The sequence below is a fragment of the Gossypium arboreum genome, chromosome 7 (genome assembly GCF_025698485.1).
Source record: "Gossypium arboreum isolate Shixiya-1 chromosome 7, ASM2569848v2, whole genome shotgun sequence".
Lineage (NCBI taxonomy): Eukaryota > Viridiplantae > Streptophyta > Magnoliopsida > Malvales > Malvaceae > Gossypium > Gossypium arboreum.
The window spans coordinates 63,411,704-63,425,350 of record NC_069076.1 but is presented as its reverse complement, the minus strand read 5'-3'; the positions used below and the strand labels follow the sequence as shown (position 1 = coordinate 63,425,350).

General features: G+C 32.0%; 1 protein-coding gene and 1 long non-coding RNA gene across 5 annotated transcripts; both read right to left on the bottom strand.

Moving 5' to 3' along the window:
* Nucleotides 1-596: 596 nt before the first annotated feature.
* LOC128295294 (uncharacterized) lies at nt 597-3,176 on the bottom strand. The gene is made up of 3 exons (XR_008285645.1): nt 3,159-3,176; nt 922-989; nt 597-837 (listed from the first exon to the last, which is right to left on the bottom strand). It is a non-coding gene; the product is annotated as an uncharacterized LOC128295294 (long non-coding RNA).
* Nucleotides 3,177-4,605: 1,429 nt separating this feature from the next.
* On the bottom strand, nt 4,606-11,683 carry LOC108475413 (succinate--CoA ligase [ADP-forming] subunit beta, mitochondrial-like). Of its 4 annotated transcripts, XM_053031253.1 has the most exons (13): nt 11,669-11,683; nt 11,433-11,498; nt 7,696-7,806; nt 7,387-7,498; nt 7,069-7,133; nt 6,879-6,956; nt 6,661-6,735; nt 6,398-6,550; nt 6,127-6,261; nt 5,804-5,968; nt 5,353-5,475; nt 4,986-5,057; nt 4,606-4,891 (listed from the first exon to the last, which is right to left on the bottom strand). In XM_053031253.1, exons 3-13 carry the CDS (start codon nt 7,792-7,794, stop codon nt 4,814-4,816), a joined length of 1,155 nt encoding a protein of 384 aa, XP_052887213.1. In that variant the 5' UTR covers nt 7,795-7,806; nt 11,433-11,498; nt 11,669-11,683; the 3' UTR covers nt 4,606-4,813. The 4 variants fall into 4 exon arrangements, with proteins under 4 accessions (XP_052887213.1, XP_052887209.1, XP_052887210.1 ...); XM_053031249.1 differs by lacking the exons at nt 11,433-11,498; nt 11,669-11,683 and adding an exon at nt 8,102-8,485; XM_053031250.1 differs by lacking the exons at nt 11,433-11,498; nt 11,669-11,683 and adding an exon at nt 8,131-8,484 and having other exon boundaries at nt 7,696-7,811.
* Between the last annotated feature and the right edge of the window lie 1,964 nt (nt 11,684-13,647).

The following is a 13,647-nucleotide window of genomic DNA, read 5'->3' as shown; positions in this document are numbered from 1 at the left end:
CGTTATACAAACTTCTTTAGTGTTATACCATCCAATTCCACTTACTAGATCAAGGGGTAATAATTAATCTCTTCTACATTGAACAAGCTCCAATGGCACTCTTTAATTCTCTAATTAACATTTTTAATAATCCAAATATTTTTGGCCTTATAATGGCCTAGAGATTTACCTTTTCCATCATCTTATTCAATTGAAAATTCAAAACTAAGGTTTTAGAGTCGTTACTACATGGTCAAAAGCTTCATTGAATCCTCCAACATTTACATTATCAACTAGTTCATAGATAAACAAGTTCTTGTACTATTTCTTACATTACTATCACCATTCAAAAGCATTAAATTAATCGCAATTATTTTAGATTTTACTATTCAAGTATCGAAATAGCACCAACAGGGTTTTTAGGACGTTACACTCAATACTTTGAGAGGGGAGCCCTGACGAACAAAAATCACTTGGGGTCTGCGATTTGAGGATCACCACACTCATGAGCTGTAAGTACTTTCAATAAAACTACTGTTTATCATAACTTAAAGTGATCGCTTCCATCAACCCCCTTGCAATATTTAACACATAATTTCCAAACTATATAATCTCAAATCAAATAAAGAGGTTGTATCAACTATCTAGAGCAAATGCGGCAAATATATCAAATTTGCAAGGGATTATGGCCTCGATTAAAAGGAAAAACTCATCAATGTTGTGAAAGATGAGAAACAATAAGAACAAAGTACTCGTATCCTAATGTTCTTATTTGTTGGCTGCCTTAACTGCTTTCTCTTCAACAACATCCAAATCTTCTGCCGTAATTAATGTTATCCCACTTTCCTGCAAGACCATCTACAATCACTAAGGAAATCAACAAAAAGCATCAAGGATTATCAAGATATTATAAAATTTACATCCATCGTGTTTCCAATTTACCTTCAAAATTCTCTTTCCTTGGTCAACATTGGTACCTTCAAGACAGACCACCACAGGAACTTTTAGGCCTACCCATAACACAAGGTCAAACAAAAGTCAATGCCTTTTACAATGATTATGGAAACAATAAAAAATAGATTGTCTTCATTCCTATATATATGTATATATATTCTAAAAGGCACTCTTACTTGGAACTTCATAAATTTCTAACAGTTTGGTTTTCCTTGATGATTAACTTGCATATACTAAGGGTCAGGGATCAAAACTTGTAATGAATGCACATAGAGCATCCCATAGAGATAAATTTATTAAATGAGACTTATTTGATCCACTTAATGTAGCCTGATTCATGGAACATGTGGAAAAGCCCACAACTTGAAGCCTTTGGTGACCTAATGAGGAAACAGTATTAAGACTTGGATCAACGATACTCAATTCTGCAAAAACGAAGAAGGATCGTAAGCAGAAAGGGTTCATATTTGTGAAAATCAACATCGCAAATCAAAAGAAGAGTCCTCATGTTGATACAAGGGCATTTGATCTATTAATATCAAAGAAAATTGTAAGTAAACTTGATCACAGAGTTAACAAATCGACTAAAATGATCAAGAATTCAAAAGAGATTCTAATTGTGGGAGTAACATAAAGAGTTGAGCTACAAATCAACAAGTAAAAAAACAAAGAAAATTTCCAGGTAATTCATTTAGATGATTACAACTTTGTGATTGGCTTGAATTTCCTTAACTGGATTAATATTCTATTAGTTTCTTTTGTCGATTGTCTATGTATCTTGGATACTCACCAACAACGATGCATGGTGCCAATGAGTCGTGATGAATAAGATGAAACCAATGTATTATCAACAACCAAATTAGTCGAGAATGTTCATTGTGGAAATAACATTGACTCGGTAGATTAGAGTGCTACGAAAACCCTTTTAGAAAAACTAGAGGTGTGACAAACCAATGTGAAGTTTGTTAAGCTATTAATAAGGTTAACTCATATGAGAAAGGTGAATTATGCACCAAACTTAGTGGGAAAAGTGGTGATACAAACTGAACAGTCAAAATAAGTAAATGTGACAAAATAAGTAAATGTGACGAGTGAGATACATCTTAACCACTTTCTTTTAGTGTTTTATATTATGACTTATCTTTTGCTTGGTAAAGACACATGGACCCTTTTAGAGTTCTGAAGCGGATAAGTCGAGAGGCTTACAAACCAAAGTTAGCAGCAATATTCAAAGTTAACTCAATGTTCAATGTGGGTGTGTCGAAGCCTATTTGTAAGGATCAAGGGGACCCTGATCGATGCAAGTCACAATAGGAGCAAGTAAAAGCAGTGAACTCTTGTAAACGAGATGTACCAAGTAGAGGAATGATTCAAGTTAGGTGACAACGAAAGTCAAGGCAAATGTTTCGAGAGGTGAAACTACACGACAGAGAGACTAACTGGAAAACAACCGAAACATTAAAGCAGTTTTAAAACGAGTCAAATCAATATCATTCTAATGACACAATGAGAACATTATGAGAATGGGTGAGGAAGAATTTCAAGGGTCACAAATTCAAACCCATGACAAATGCAAATAGAGCATCATATGAAAGTAAATTGATTAAATGAAACGCATTCAACCCACTTAAACTAACTTGATTCATGAAACATTTAAAGAAGCCAATCTACTTGAAATCTTAGTGCCCATTGAAACACTTAAGAAAAACTAATGTTGCTATGGTAAATATGAAAAGCAATTTTAGAAGCTTTGGTTTTGTATTCTTAGAAGATTGTATAAATTTCTTAAGAATTTCAATTATAAATTGGTTTTATCTCGACAATGAATGTAAAGTAAACTACAACGTTAGATTTAAAAGAGCTTAATTATAAATAGAAGTCTTCTCATTAGTAAATATATAATTGTACCCCATTCTTGAGTAATAGAATACTTTGAGAGTATTAACTCAAACACTTTGTATTTATTATTTTCTTATGGCATTTTCTATTCTCTCTTTGCTTCTTTATTTTTGAGTTGATTTCGCTTTATTTTTGGTGCCTTAAAAAAATTCTCTTGTTAATTCTCACTTTTTAAGAGTTAAACTAACTTAAGCGAATTTGAACCGAAAATATCACCTAAAATCACACAGATTGCAAGTCCAAAATTCTAGCTCCCACGACATATATAGTAAGATAAAATGCTAGTGACTATGAGTACTCTGTCACAATGTAGACATAGAACTTACTTCAAAGAGAACTCTCGTCTGTTTGGCAGCATTGACAATCACACTTGCAATCATATCACATTTCATTATTCCTCCAAATATATTCACCAAAATGGCTTTCTGTTTTTCATCAGAAGTCAAAATTTTAAATGCCCCGACTACCTGTTCCACATAATCTAAACATTAACAAGAAAATACATTCAACAGGAAAGAATGTAGAGGTGATCATGGGCCGGGCCGGGCTGGGTTTGGGTCTGGCCCAGACAAAATTTTAAGCCCGTCTACTAGGCCCGGGCCCGACCCTGCCCGGCCCTAAATATGGGCCTAAAAATTTGTCCAAGCCCTACCAAATAAATTGCTAAGCTGAGCCTGCCTACCAACCCATATTAAATTTTTTTGCTTATTTCATTAAATAAAAATTTTAAAAATATAATAAATCAAATATATTTAAAAACATGAAAACAAATATTAAAACAAATAAAACGATACTAAAATAATTCTTAAAATAATACACAAATTGACAATATAATAAGAAAATGGTTATATTAAAATTTTAAAATGATTAAAAATAAAATAAAAATATATTAATATATAATTCGGGCCAGGGCCCAGGCCAAAAAACTCTTACCCGAGGCCCGGCCTATTTTCTAAACTGGCCTTTTTTTTTACCCAAGCCCATTTTTCGGACCTATATTTTTACCCAAACCCTCTCATTTTTCAGGCGGGCCTTCGGGCTAGGCCGAGCCGCCCAGCCCATGATCAGCTCTAAAAGAATGGTGAGGTATCCAAGGTGGCCCACCTTTTCACGCTGATAAGAGACCAGGGTTCAGGATAAGTAATGGAAGAAGGGAAGATCAAGTATCGGTTCAGTGAAGTGGATAAAGAAAATCTAAAGATTGGGTTGAGACAGGTGTTAAGGGTTCTGATTGCAGCTGAAGCAGTGGAAGTGGGAACCCATCGAAGCGATGGCCAGAGAATTAAATGCAAAGGTCTTACAGAAGAAAGTTTGCAGGAGTTTTTGGATAACGTTCCCTTGGTAGGAGGGCTTAGTTCCAAGGATGAGTATTGGACCCTCTATATTACAGCGCAACAGATAGGAAGAGGGTGCTGTGGATGAGAATGGTCAGAGTTGGGAAGCTGAAGATTTGTTTGTTTGCGATGGTAGTGTCCTGCCAACTGCAATTGGAGTCAATCCCATGATCACCATACAATCCACCTCCTACTGCATTTCCAACAAGATTGCACAATTGTTGAAGAAGGAATAAATTAACACCTTTCATCACTAAGTCCCTCTTACATTCATGAGTTGTATTAGACCTGCAATTAAATTGCGAGCGTGTGTGTGTATGTGTGAACTGAGCCTCAAAAGTAATCTCATTAAAACTACTGTTGTAACTTAAAATTGATCGCTTCCATCAGCCGACGCACATAACCCTTGCAATATTTAACATAAAATTTCCAAACTATATTTTCTCAAATCAAAGAAGGATGTTATATCAACTTTGAATTATATGCCAAATGTGGCAAATATATAAATTTTGCAGGACAGTAACCCCCTGCTGCTTTATCATTAACAAGATTCTATGGGCTTGATGAAAAGAAAAATAAAGGAAAAACTCATCAATGCTGTGAAAGATGAGAAACAATAAGAACAAAGGACTCGTATCTTAAATTTCTCATTTGCTGGCTGCCTTAACTGCTTTCTCTGCAGCTTTATCCAAATCTTCTGCTGTAATTAGTGTCATTCCACTTTCCTGCAGGACCATTGACAATCGCCAAGGAAACCAAAAAAGACATCAAGTCTTGTCAAGATATTATAAAATTACATCCGCCGCATTTCCACTTTACCTTCAAAATTTGCTTTCCCTGCTCAACATTGGTACCTTCAAGACGGACCACCACAGGAACTTTTAGGGCCACCTGTAACACAAGATCAAACGTAAGTCAGTGCCTTTAACATCCTTATGGAAGCAATAAAAACAGATCGTCTACATTCTTTTATATCCATATCTATCTATCTACCTATCTATATATATATATATTCTAAAAAGGCACTCCTACTTTGGGCTTCATAAACTTCTAACAAACAGTTTGGTTTCCCTGCATCAGTGTTAAAATGATGATTCACCCACATACAGTAAGATAAAATGCTAGTGTGACACACAAGTACTTGGTCACCAATGTAAACAGAGAAGCCACTCCAAAGAACTGTCACCTGTTTGGCAGCATTGACGATCCCACTTGCAATCACATCACATTTCATTATTCCTCCAAATATATTCACCAAAATGGCTTTCACTTTATCATCAGAAGTCAGAATCTTAAATGCCTCGACCACCTGTTCCACATAATCTAAGAATTAACGAGCAAATACATTCAACAGAGATTATTAAATCAACATCGCTGTTAGATACCAAATTTTTCACAAAGCAAATAACAGTATATCATGACCAGTGATGCTAGAAATGCATGAACCGCAGCAGAAACAATACATAAAATCATGTATAGAAGTGTGTGCTCACATGTTCTTTAAATGCATAGCTTCAAAACTATAAGAAACAGTAAATAAAAGCAAATGCACTAGTGCCAGAAAGTAAACACATTTAAACAACAAAATTGCCACAGAAGGGCAATATGAGAGTATTAAAGGCAAAGAACATCCTTGCCTGGCCTTCAGAAGCATTTCCACCTACATCCAGAAAATTGGCAGGAGTTCCTCCATGAAATTTAATTATATCCATTGTAGCCATCGCCAACCCTGCACCATTCACCATGCAACCAATTTCTCCATCTAACCCAATGTAATTTAAATCAGCTTTGGCAGCGGCAACCTATAATAATAGGAAATGCAGAATAGGACCAAGAGTATAGATACTGATTATCATGTAGTCCAACTTATGATTTACAAAACAACCAAGAATAATCATTTGTAAACACACACACACACACACACAAAAAAAAAAAAAGGTGAAAAGGAGACATTCCATACCTCCCGAGGATCCTCTTGAGATGGATCACGGAGAGCAAATATCTCCTTTTGACGAAAGGCAGCATTATCATCAAAGTTCAACTTTGCATCAGCAGCTACTAATTGGTTGCCAGAAGTCTCAGCAAGAGGATTGATCTGTCCAAGAGAATAAACAATTCACACAAAGATTTATCACTAACCAAAACAGAATGCAATTTGCAGTTAACAAGCAAAGCTACTTGAAACACATGAGATGGTCAAACGGAAAATATAGCCAAACAGAAATACTAACTTCCAACAACGTGCAATCACGTTCACAGAAAAGCTTATATAGTTTCTTCACTTGTTCAATAGAATCATTTCTATCGGCAACCTTGGAAGCCAAACCATCAACAACTCTGGCAGCATCTTCATCAGTAATTCCTTTGAAGACATCAACAGGTACCTATCGGGAAAAAAAAGATAAATCAATTGCCATGAATATATCATGATCACTGAGGGAAGAGAATGCCTTACTAATTATACTAAAACATCAGAAGGGGGAATGATTATCACCTTAATAATCATATCAGGATATTTCTCTGCAAGGTCTTCAATGCTGGTTCCTCCCTTGCTGCAGGCAATTATAAGCTAGAAACAACATAAAAAAAAAAGAAAAATGAAGCGCCTTTGGCTTCAGGAGAATCATTTAATCTTAACAAAAAGTAATCAGGTGAACAAAAATGACGTCTCCAGCAGCCATAAAGATTAATCTACAGAGTTTGGAAACATACCGGACCCGCAGTTTTACGATCCAGAGTGATAGCAAAGTACATCTCATTCACAAGTGACAATTTTTCACACAGGTAAACCTGTAAAAGATAATGAAGTTAGTAGAGATCATCCAAGCCCAAGTAAAATTGATACCACTGCACAGAATAACGGACAGTTAAATTCCACACCAAAAAGGGATGGGTACCAAACCTTGCCGACAACTTTGCCTTGGGGGCCAGTTTGTTTGGTAACAAGTATCTGGCCAAGCATCTTCCCTGCATGCAATTAAAATAAAGCACCTATCATAAAATAACTACGAAAGGCCTTCACATAGAAAAAGGAAAGTAAAACGAAAGTCATTTCATGCTAACTAGCATACAAAGCATCTCAGTGACTGGCAAGACAACATTTATGAATATCATATTTTGCAAAGATAAATGAAAAACTCCAGAACAATACTCAATACATAAATGTATTTGGCAATTTGTAATACACTCTAATTTTTCTGTAAAGATAACTATTCAGTACCAGCAATATCTTCAACTTGGTCAGCCTTAACGATGTGAACTCCACCCTTAAAACCATTTTGGAATGTTCCCAAGCCTCTTCCACCAGCCAAAATTTGACTTTTAACAACCAACTGAAGCACAATCAAATCTATTAACACCTATCTTATTCAATCATGTCATATCCAAATATGCCATAAAATTGTTTTTTGAAACCTGGATTATCCATGGTTAAGAACACAAGCCAATAACTCTGCCTTGCTTAAGACAACCAATTAACACTCTAAAACATCGAAACATAAAAGCCATTGCACGAATTGAGAGAACTTACCTCATTTTCATTGGGGAAGGCAGATTTGACTGCTTCTTTAACTTCATCGATAGTAGAAACCGCAACTCCTTTCGGCACGTTAATTCCATATTTGTTCATCAAGTCAGCACCCTGATTTTCAGATAACCAAAATTCATCAATAACCAGGACGCTTACATGAAATTTGTATTTCCGAACAGGTATACAGATCCCAAAGAAAGAGTGAAATGCATAAAACTCAAAGTTTAATCTCCAAATAAATATAAAGGAAACAAAAACCGTCAACAACGTCAAAATAATTTCACAGGAACCGAACAGGTAGTAAAATTAGTACAAAATATATCACTTATGAAGTATTCTATTGGAAATCATAGTTTCCATTTTCTAAGAGATAATTCGAGATGCAATTGCATGAAAGGACAAATACATAAAGTAAAAGAAAAAAAAAACCCTGATATTCGTGAATGTTGAGACGGCGGAGTTGCTGTTGCTGCCATTTGCCGGCGACAGAGAGAGAGCGGGACACTAGCTTGTTCATTAATCCTCTCATTTTGTTCTTCGCTTCCTCCTAAGTGAATGTTGATTATCAGCGGAAGACTAACCGAGATCAATAGCAAACCCTAGATAAAGAAGGAAAATTTTGCCGGGGGATTGGAAACCAGTCAAATCACCCTATATCAGTTGTTTTATTTATGTCCGGTCTCTTTACTTTTAGATATTTCCGAGAAGAAAGAAAATAACAATCGGAGAACTCACACTGTTTTTTTAATTTACAAACTAAAACTGTTTTTTTTTTTTTTTTAATTTGGTATTTGAATTTATCGATTATTATATAAATTGCTTAAAATGCTAATGGTGTTAGTTTTATGAGAGCGCGTAAATAACTAATACATGTTAATAAAATTCAGTCGTCAGAATGATTACATTTACTTCAACTTTTTTTGTTTCGCTAGGCAATGTTTTTAGTATCAAAGAAAATTTGTGTTAAAAATTAACAATTAGATATTGAAGAAAAAATAAAAGCTTTAAAAACTCAAAATAAAAGAAAGTATTATGTTAATATAAAAAATTTAAATAATATAAATTAATTAATCTAAAAGTAATTGAATATTTAAAATATAAAAAAATTCATGTCACGTGCCACATGTAGATCATTCATTGATTAATTTTTACCTCCTTAAAAAATAATAATATTAGTATATTTGAATTAATTGTATAATGTTTGTTAAGTTTAAATATCAAATTGGGTAAAAATTTAGGTACCAAATCGAGATAGAACTGTTGACTTCAAGTACCAAATGTTATATTAAGAAATTTTTTCAAAATTTTGGTGCATCTCGACACTAAAGAATAATTGGATGAAAATTTAATAACTAGGGTGGTAATTACACCTCTTGTAATTATAAGGAATTATAATTCCTAAACATATTTAGCTAATAGAATGCAATTACATTGTTATTTTTTAAGTCATGTTTGATGGTATAAATTGTAATTAGACTATGTAATTTAGAATTAAAAAAAAGAATATAAACTATTATAAAAGCTATCAATAATAATGAGAGAAAAATTCTCTAAACAAGTAACAAAACTTAAAATCAAATTATTATATGTGATATGTTGGTCTAATAAAACATTCCACAATACGATTGCTATTGACGAGAAAAAGGAATGTCCTATACAATTTTATCTAATTACTTTAGTATTCCTTATTTGTTGGGTTAATTCAGTATCTAATATTAAACATATACTCAGTAGTCATTGGCTAAGTATAAATAATTAATAATAAATACAATGTAATTTGAATCACAAGTTGTTCCTTATTGGTCAGGTGTTTATCTACCCCAAGAATAACTTGGGTTCGAATCATCGTTGTACCAAAAAATACTATTTAATTTAATTAATTATTTAGTAAGTCAAAATGTATGTAAAATTTTTAGATTATTCAAAAAAGATTAATAAAATAATTATATAATTATATTTTAAAATTAAAATATATGCCATAAAATTAAAATACTATTATTACTATTTGAAAATAATATTTTAAATTTAAATAATGTAGTATGTGTTTGAAAAGCCATGACGTTAGACCCAAATTTGGAAGGTTACAGTAGCCACCGAAATGGTCTAATAAGCTATCGAAATTTTGAAAATAGTTGTTTTAAAACATTTGTTTACCTTCAGAAGAAAACTTAGTTAATTACTAGTTTATTTACTATCTAAAATTCTTAATTATAATTTAGTAGCGAAAAGTAATAATTTGTTTGTATTTTTAATAAAAAACTGAAGTTCATGCATAATTAATTATTATTCATATTTCGATAGCCTAAAATCAAATTAAATGTCATGCAGGATCATGCAGGATCATGCAGGATAAAATAAAACAAATGCTAGGTCTCATGCCACAATTCAAAATAAAATAATATAAACTCTAAATAATTAAAAGATGAAATAATTATTCTAAAATATTTTAATAACTTAAACCGAGCAAAGATCCTTCGGATGCCACGTCCGCATCCTAACCTGGTGGGATATATGTAAGGTTGAAAATTAAAAGGGGAGTGAGCTATGACACTCAGTGCAAGTTCAATCACAAGAAAACTAGTGCAAACGATTAAGCATACAAAAATATGTCACACAAATAATTTACAGTGTTAATATCAGAATATCGAAGTTTTAGATCTTTCAACAATATACATATGAATATATATGTCATATCAGAAATTTTAGTTTTGTATGCATATGCTTTTGTGGATGCCATACAGTTTCGATTTTAGTAGAAAAAATCCTACCCCACCACTACACACTACAATGGGAGTTCCCCTGAACTCTAGCCATCGACACACCGAATTTTGGTTTAATCACCAATGATTCACAGATTAATTGCCAATGGCTATGGACATACAACAAAACACCACAAATGGAATCTGCCTATAGCTGTGGATGCACAGCAAAATAATGCAGGTAAAATCTGCCAATCGCTATGGATGCACAACATGTTTGTAGGCAATAGCTGCCAATGGGTTGTGGATGCACAACAAAAATGCTGCAAATTGAATCTGCCTATGGTTGTGGGTATACAACAAAATAATGCAGATAAATTGTCAATATTTCTCTTGTTCATAACGCCCCACCCCGTGCAATACAATAAGGCATGCTCAAGTAGAACAATACAGTAGCATTTAATATGCTTTTAACAAAACAATACAGTTGCAAACAATATGCTCATAACAATTCGATTCAGAAGTAATTAACATGCTTGTGACAAATCAACTCAGTAACAAAAGTCATGCTTTTTATGTGTTTGATTTAATTGTAACATAAGACATACTATTCGTCCAATCACAAATATAGATACAATAGACATATGCATTATTCACAATTCATGCAAATATATATATAAATATCATATTAATTTAGTCAATCAAATCATATATTCTAACATAATTCATATTATCAAGGATTTAATTGAATAAAATAAAACACTAAAAATAGTTCAGAAACACAGGGACTAAACTGATCAAATCATAAAATTTCTAGGCGAAACAATAAAATCTGATAGACAGATGACACATGGTCGTGTGACCGAACCATGTGAGATGGTATGGACCGTGTAGAAGGTTTACTCGGCCATGTAGCTAGGCCATGTAACAAACTGTGGCTATGTGGAAATTACAAAATCAATGTACACGGGAGACACAACTGTGTGACCCTATCCTAGGCACGGTTTTGCCCCGATTCACTTGTAAAAGAACACATACCTTTCACCGACAACTTGAGTGACGTTCCTCACGTTCAAATCTAATCTGGGGTATCTAAATCAGGTCCTTCAAACAACATTTTTACATGGGTTAATGTTTGTTTTCAAGATTTATCAAGATTATTGGGAATTTTGGCAGTATTATTAAAAGATTCATTAATTTGAATGAAAGATTAACATCATATATAAATACTATGAGAATTTGGGATTTAATTATCAGGATTGAATTGTACTTACCGATTCTTGGCAAGGATTAAGAACGTTTCTAGTGGTGATTACAAACCGGTTGAAAAATAATTTGAATCGAGAATAGATTTTGATCCGAGAAGAAATAATAAATTCAGTAATGGAGAGAAAATATTATGCAAAGAAAAAAATGAAAAAGAAAATTGAAATGGAAAAAGAAACATAATCCTAACGTAATTAGGGGAAAAGGGACTAAATAGCTAGTGGTTGCATGATAATTTGCACCTGGCTGCTGAAATTAAAAGAGAAATGAGGGAGAATAGGAAGAAAGGAGTAGGTGCTTAACCATTGGACTGCTACCTATTTTTATTAAATTTCTATTCTAAATAATACTTATTTTTATATGGTTTTTGTTAGGATTTGCTAAAATTAAAAAGTAAAAAAATGGAAGACGAATGAATAGAAACTTAAACTTTAGGGAGTGCACTAACTATTTAATTATCAAATTTAAGTCATTTCTTAATTATTTATTTTAATTAACCTTATAAATTTTAGTATTGCAATTAGAAAATAAATTTTTATGTAATTATATATAATAAGCCACATAATTACTAAAATTGAAGAATGTAATTAAAATGTTTCAATTACACTAAGGATACAATGCTCCAATTAATAAAATCAAAGCGAGGATCCAGATTTTTTTAAATAAATATAAAAGCCATAGTAAAAATAGAAAAATACGAAAGTGATCTTTTACAAGAATAAGCACTGATTCCCCTCATAAAAAATTCTTCATACTTGTTTGCACTAAGACCGATAAGAAAAATGGTTAGTTTTTTTTTTTCTAATATAGCATGAAAATTCTTAAATGATAATATAAATAAAAAGATTTAATAAATTATCTCATCTATAGCCATTTTATTCTTTAAGTTTAACAAAAGCAGGTATTTATTAATAACTAATGTTCACTTTCTCTAAAAATAATATGGATTGAAATTATAATGGTATAAAAATAAATAGAAAATATAAAGCTATAACTTTAGTAAGAATTAAAATGAAAATCAAACTTTAAAAAATAATCAATACATTCAAAATCACATTTAAATAATTTAATAGCAAATACCATTTCATCACAATATTGTAACTAAAATTAAGGTCAAATTAAAGCATTTTAATAGAAAGTATTTTTTAAAGAAATATAAAATATTGAATTAAATATGTAACTAAATTAATTAAATTAAAATAAATTTAATTGTAAATATTATTTTATATACAAATTTAAAGTGTAAAATAAAAATTAAGCTAAAAATAAAAATAATATTTAAAATTCAATAAAAGAAAAAAAAAGTGAAGGAAAACAATGAGAAAACAGAAACTGAGTTTTTGAAAATGTATATAATATATAGAAACCTTCCAATAAGCATAAATTTTGAACTTCCAACAAAAATAAACTAATATGTATAACAATTATATTTCTTGCACTTAGTGATATTCGAATAAAATTTCAAAAATGTGATAATCTTAACTCAACATTCCATCTAAATTCCCAAATCCCGCTGCTGTCTAGCAATTCAGACTCTACCGGCATTATGTATAGTTCTACGGGCAAGTAGGAGAAACAATGTAGCTCCTTATCCATCTCCTTATCTATGATTTCCATAAAACACCATGTCAGTTTCATTAACCGGTAAGGTGCATATCTTTTTGTAGTGAACTCGAACCTAAAGATTTCTACCTTGACAAAATAATTTGCATTATCAAATTATTTGATGGTAGCTTTCATCCTATATCATTTAATATTTAAACATGTCAGTGAAATGATTTAGAAGAAATAATTGATATCGAATTAAACACAATACAATAATATATATTTATTGAACAATTTTAATCAATAATAAAAATAAAAGCATAAACTTAAATACAATAATATACCTCTATCTCTATAGGGGATAAATTCAGTTAAACAATGAACAAAGTGAAGAAAATAAGAATCGAAAAGATCAAACACATAAATTTTACGTGGAAAAACT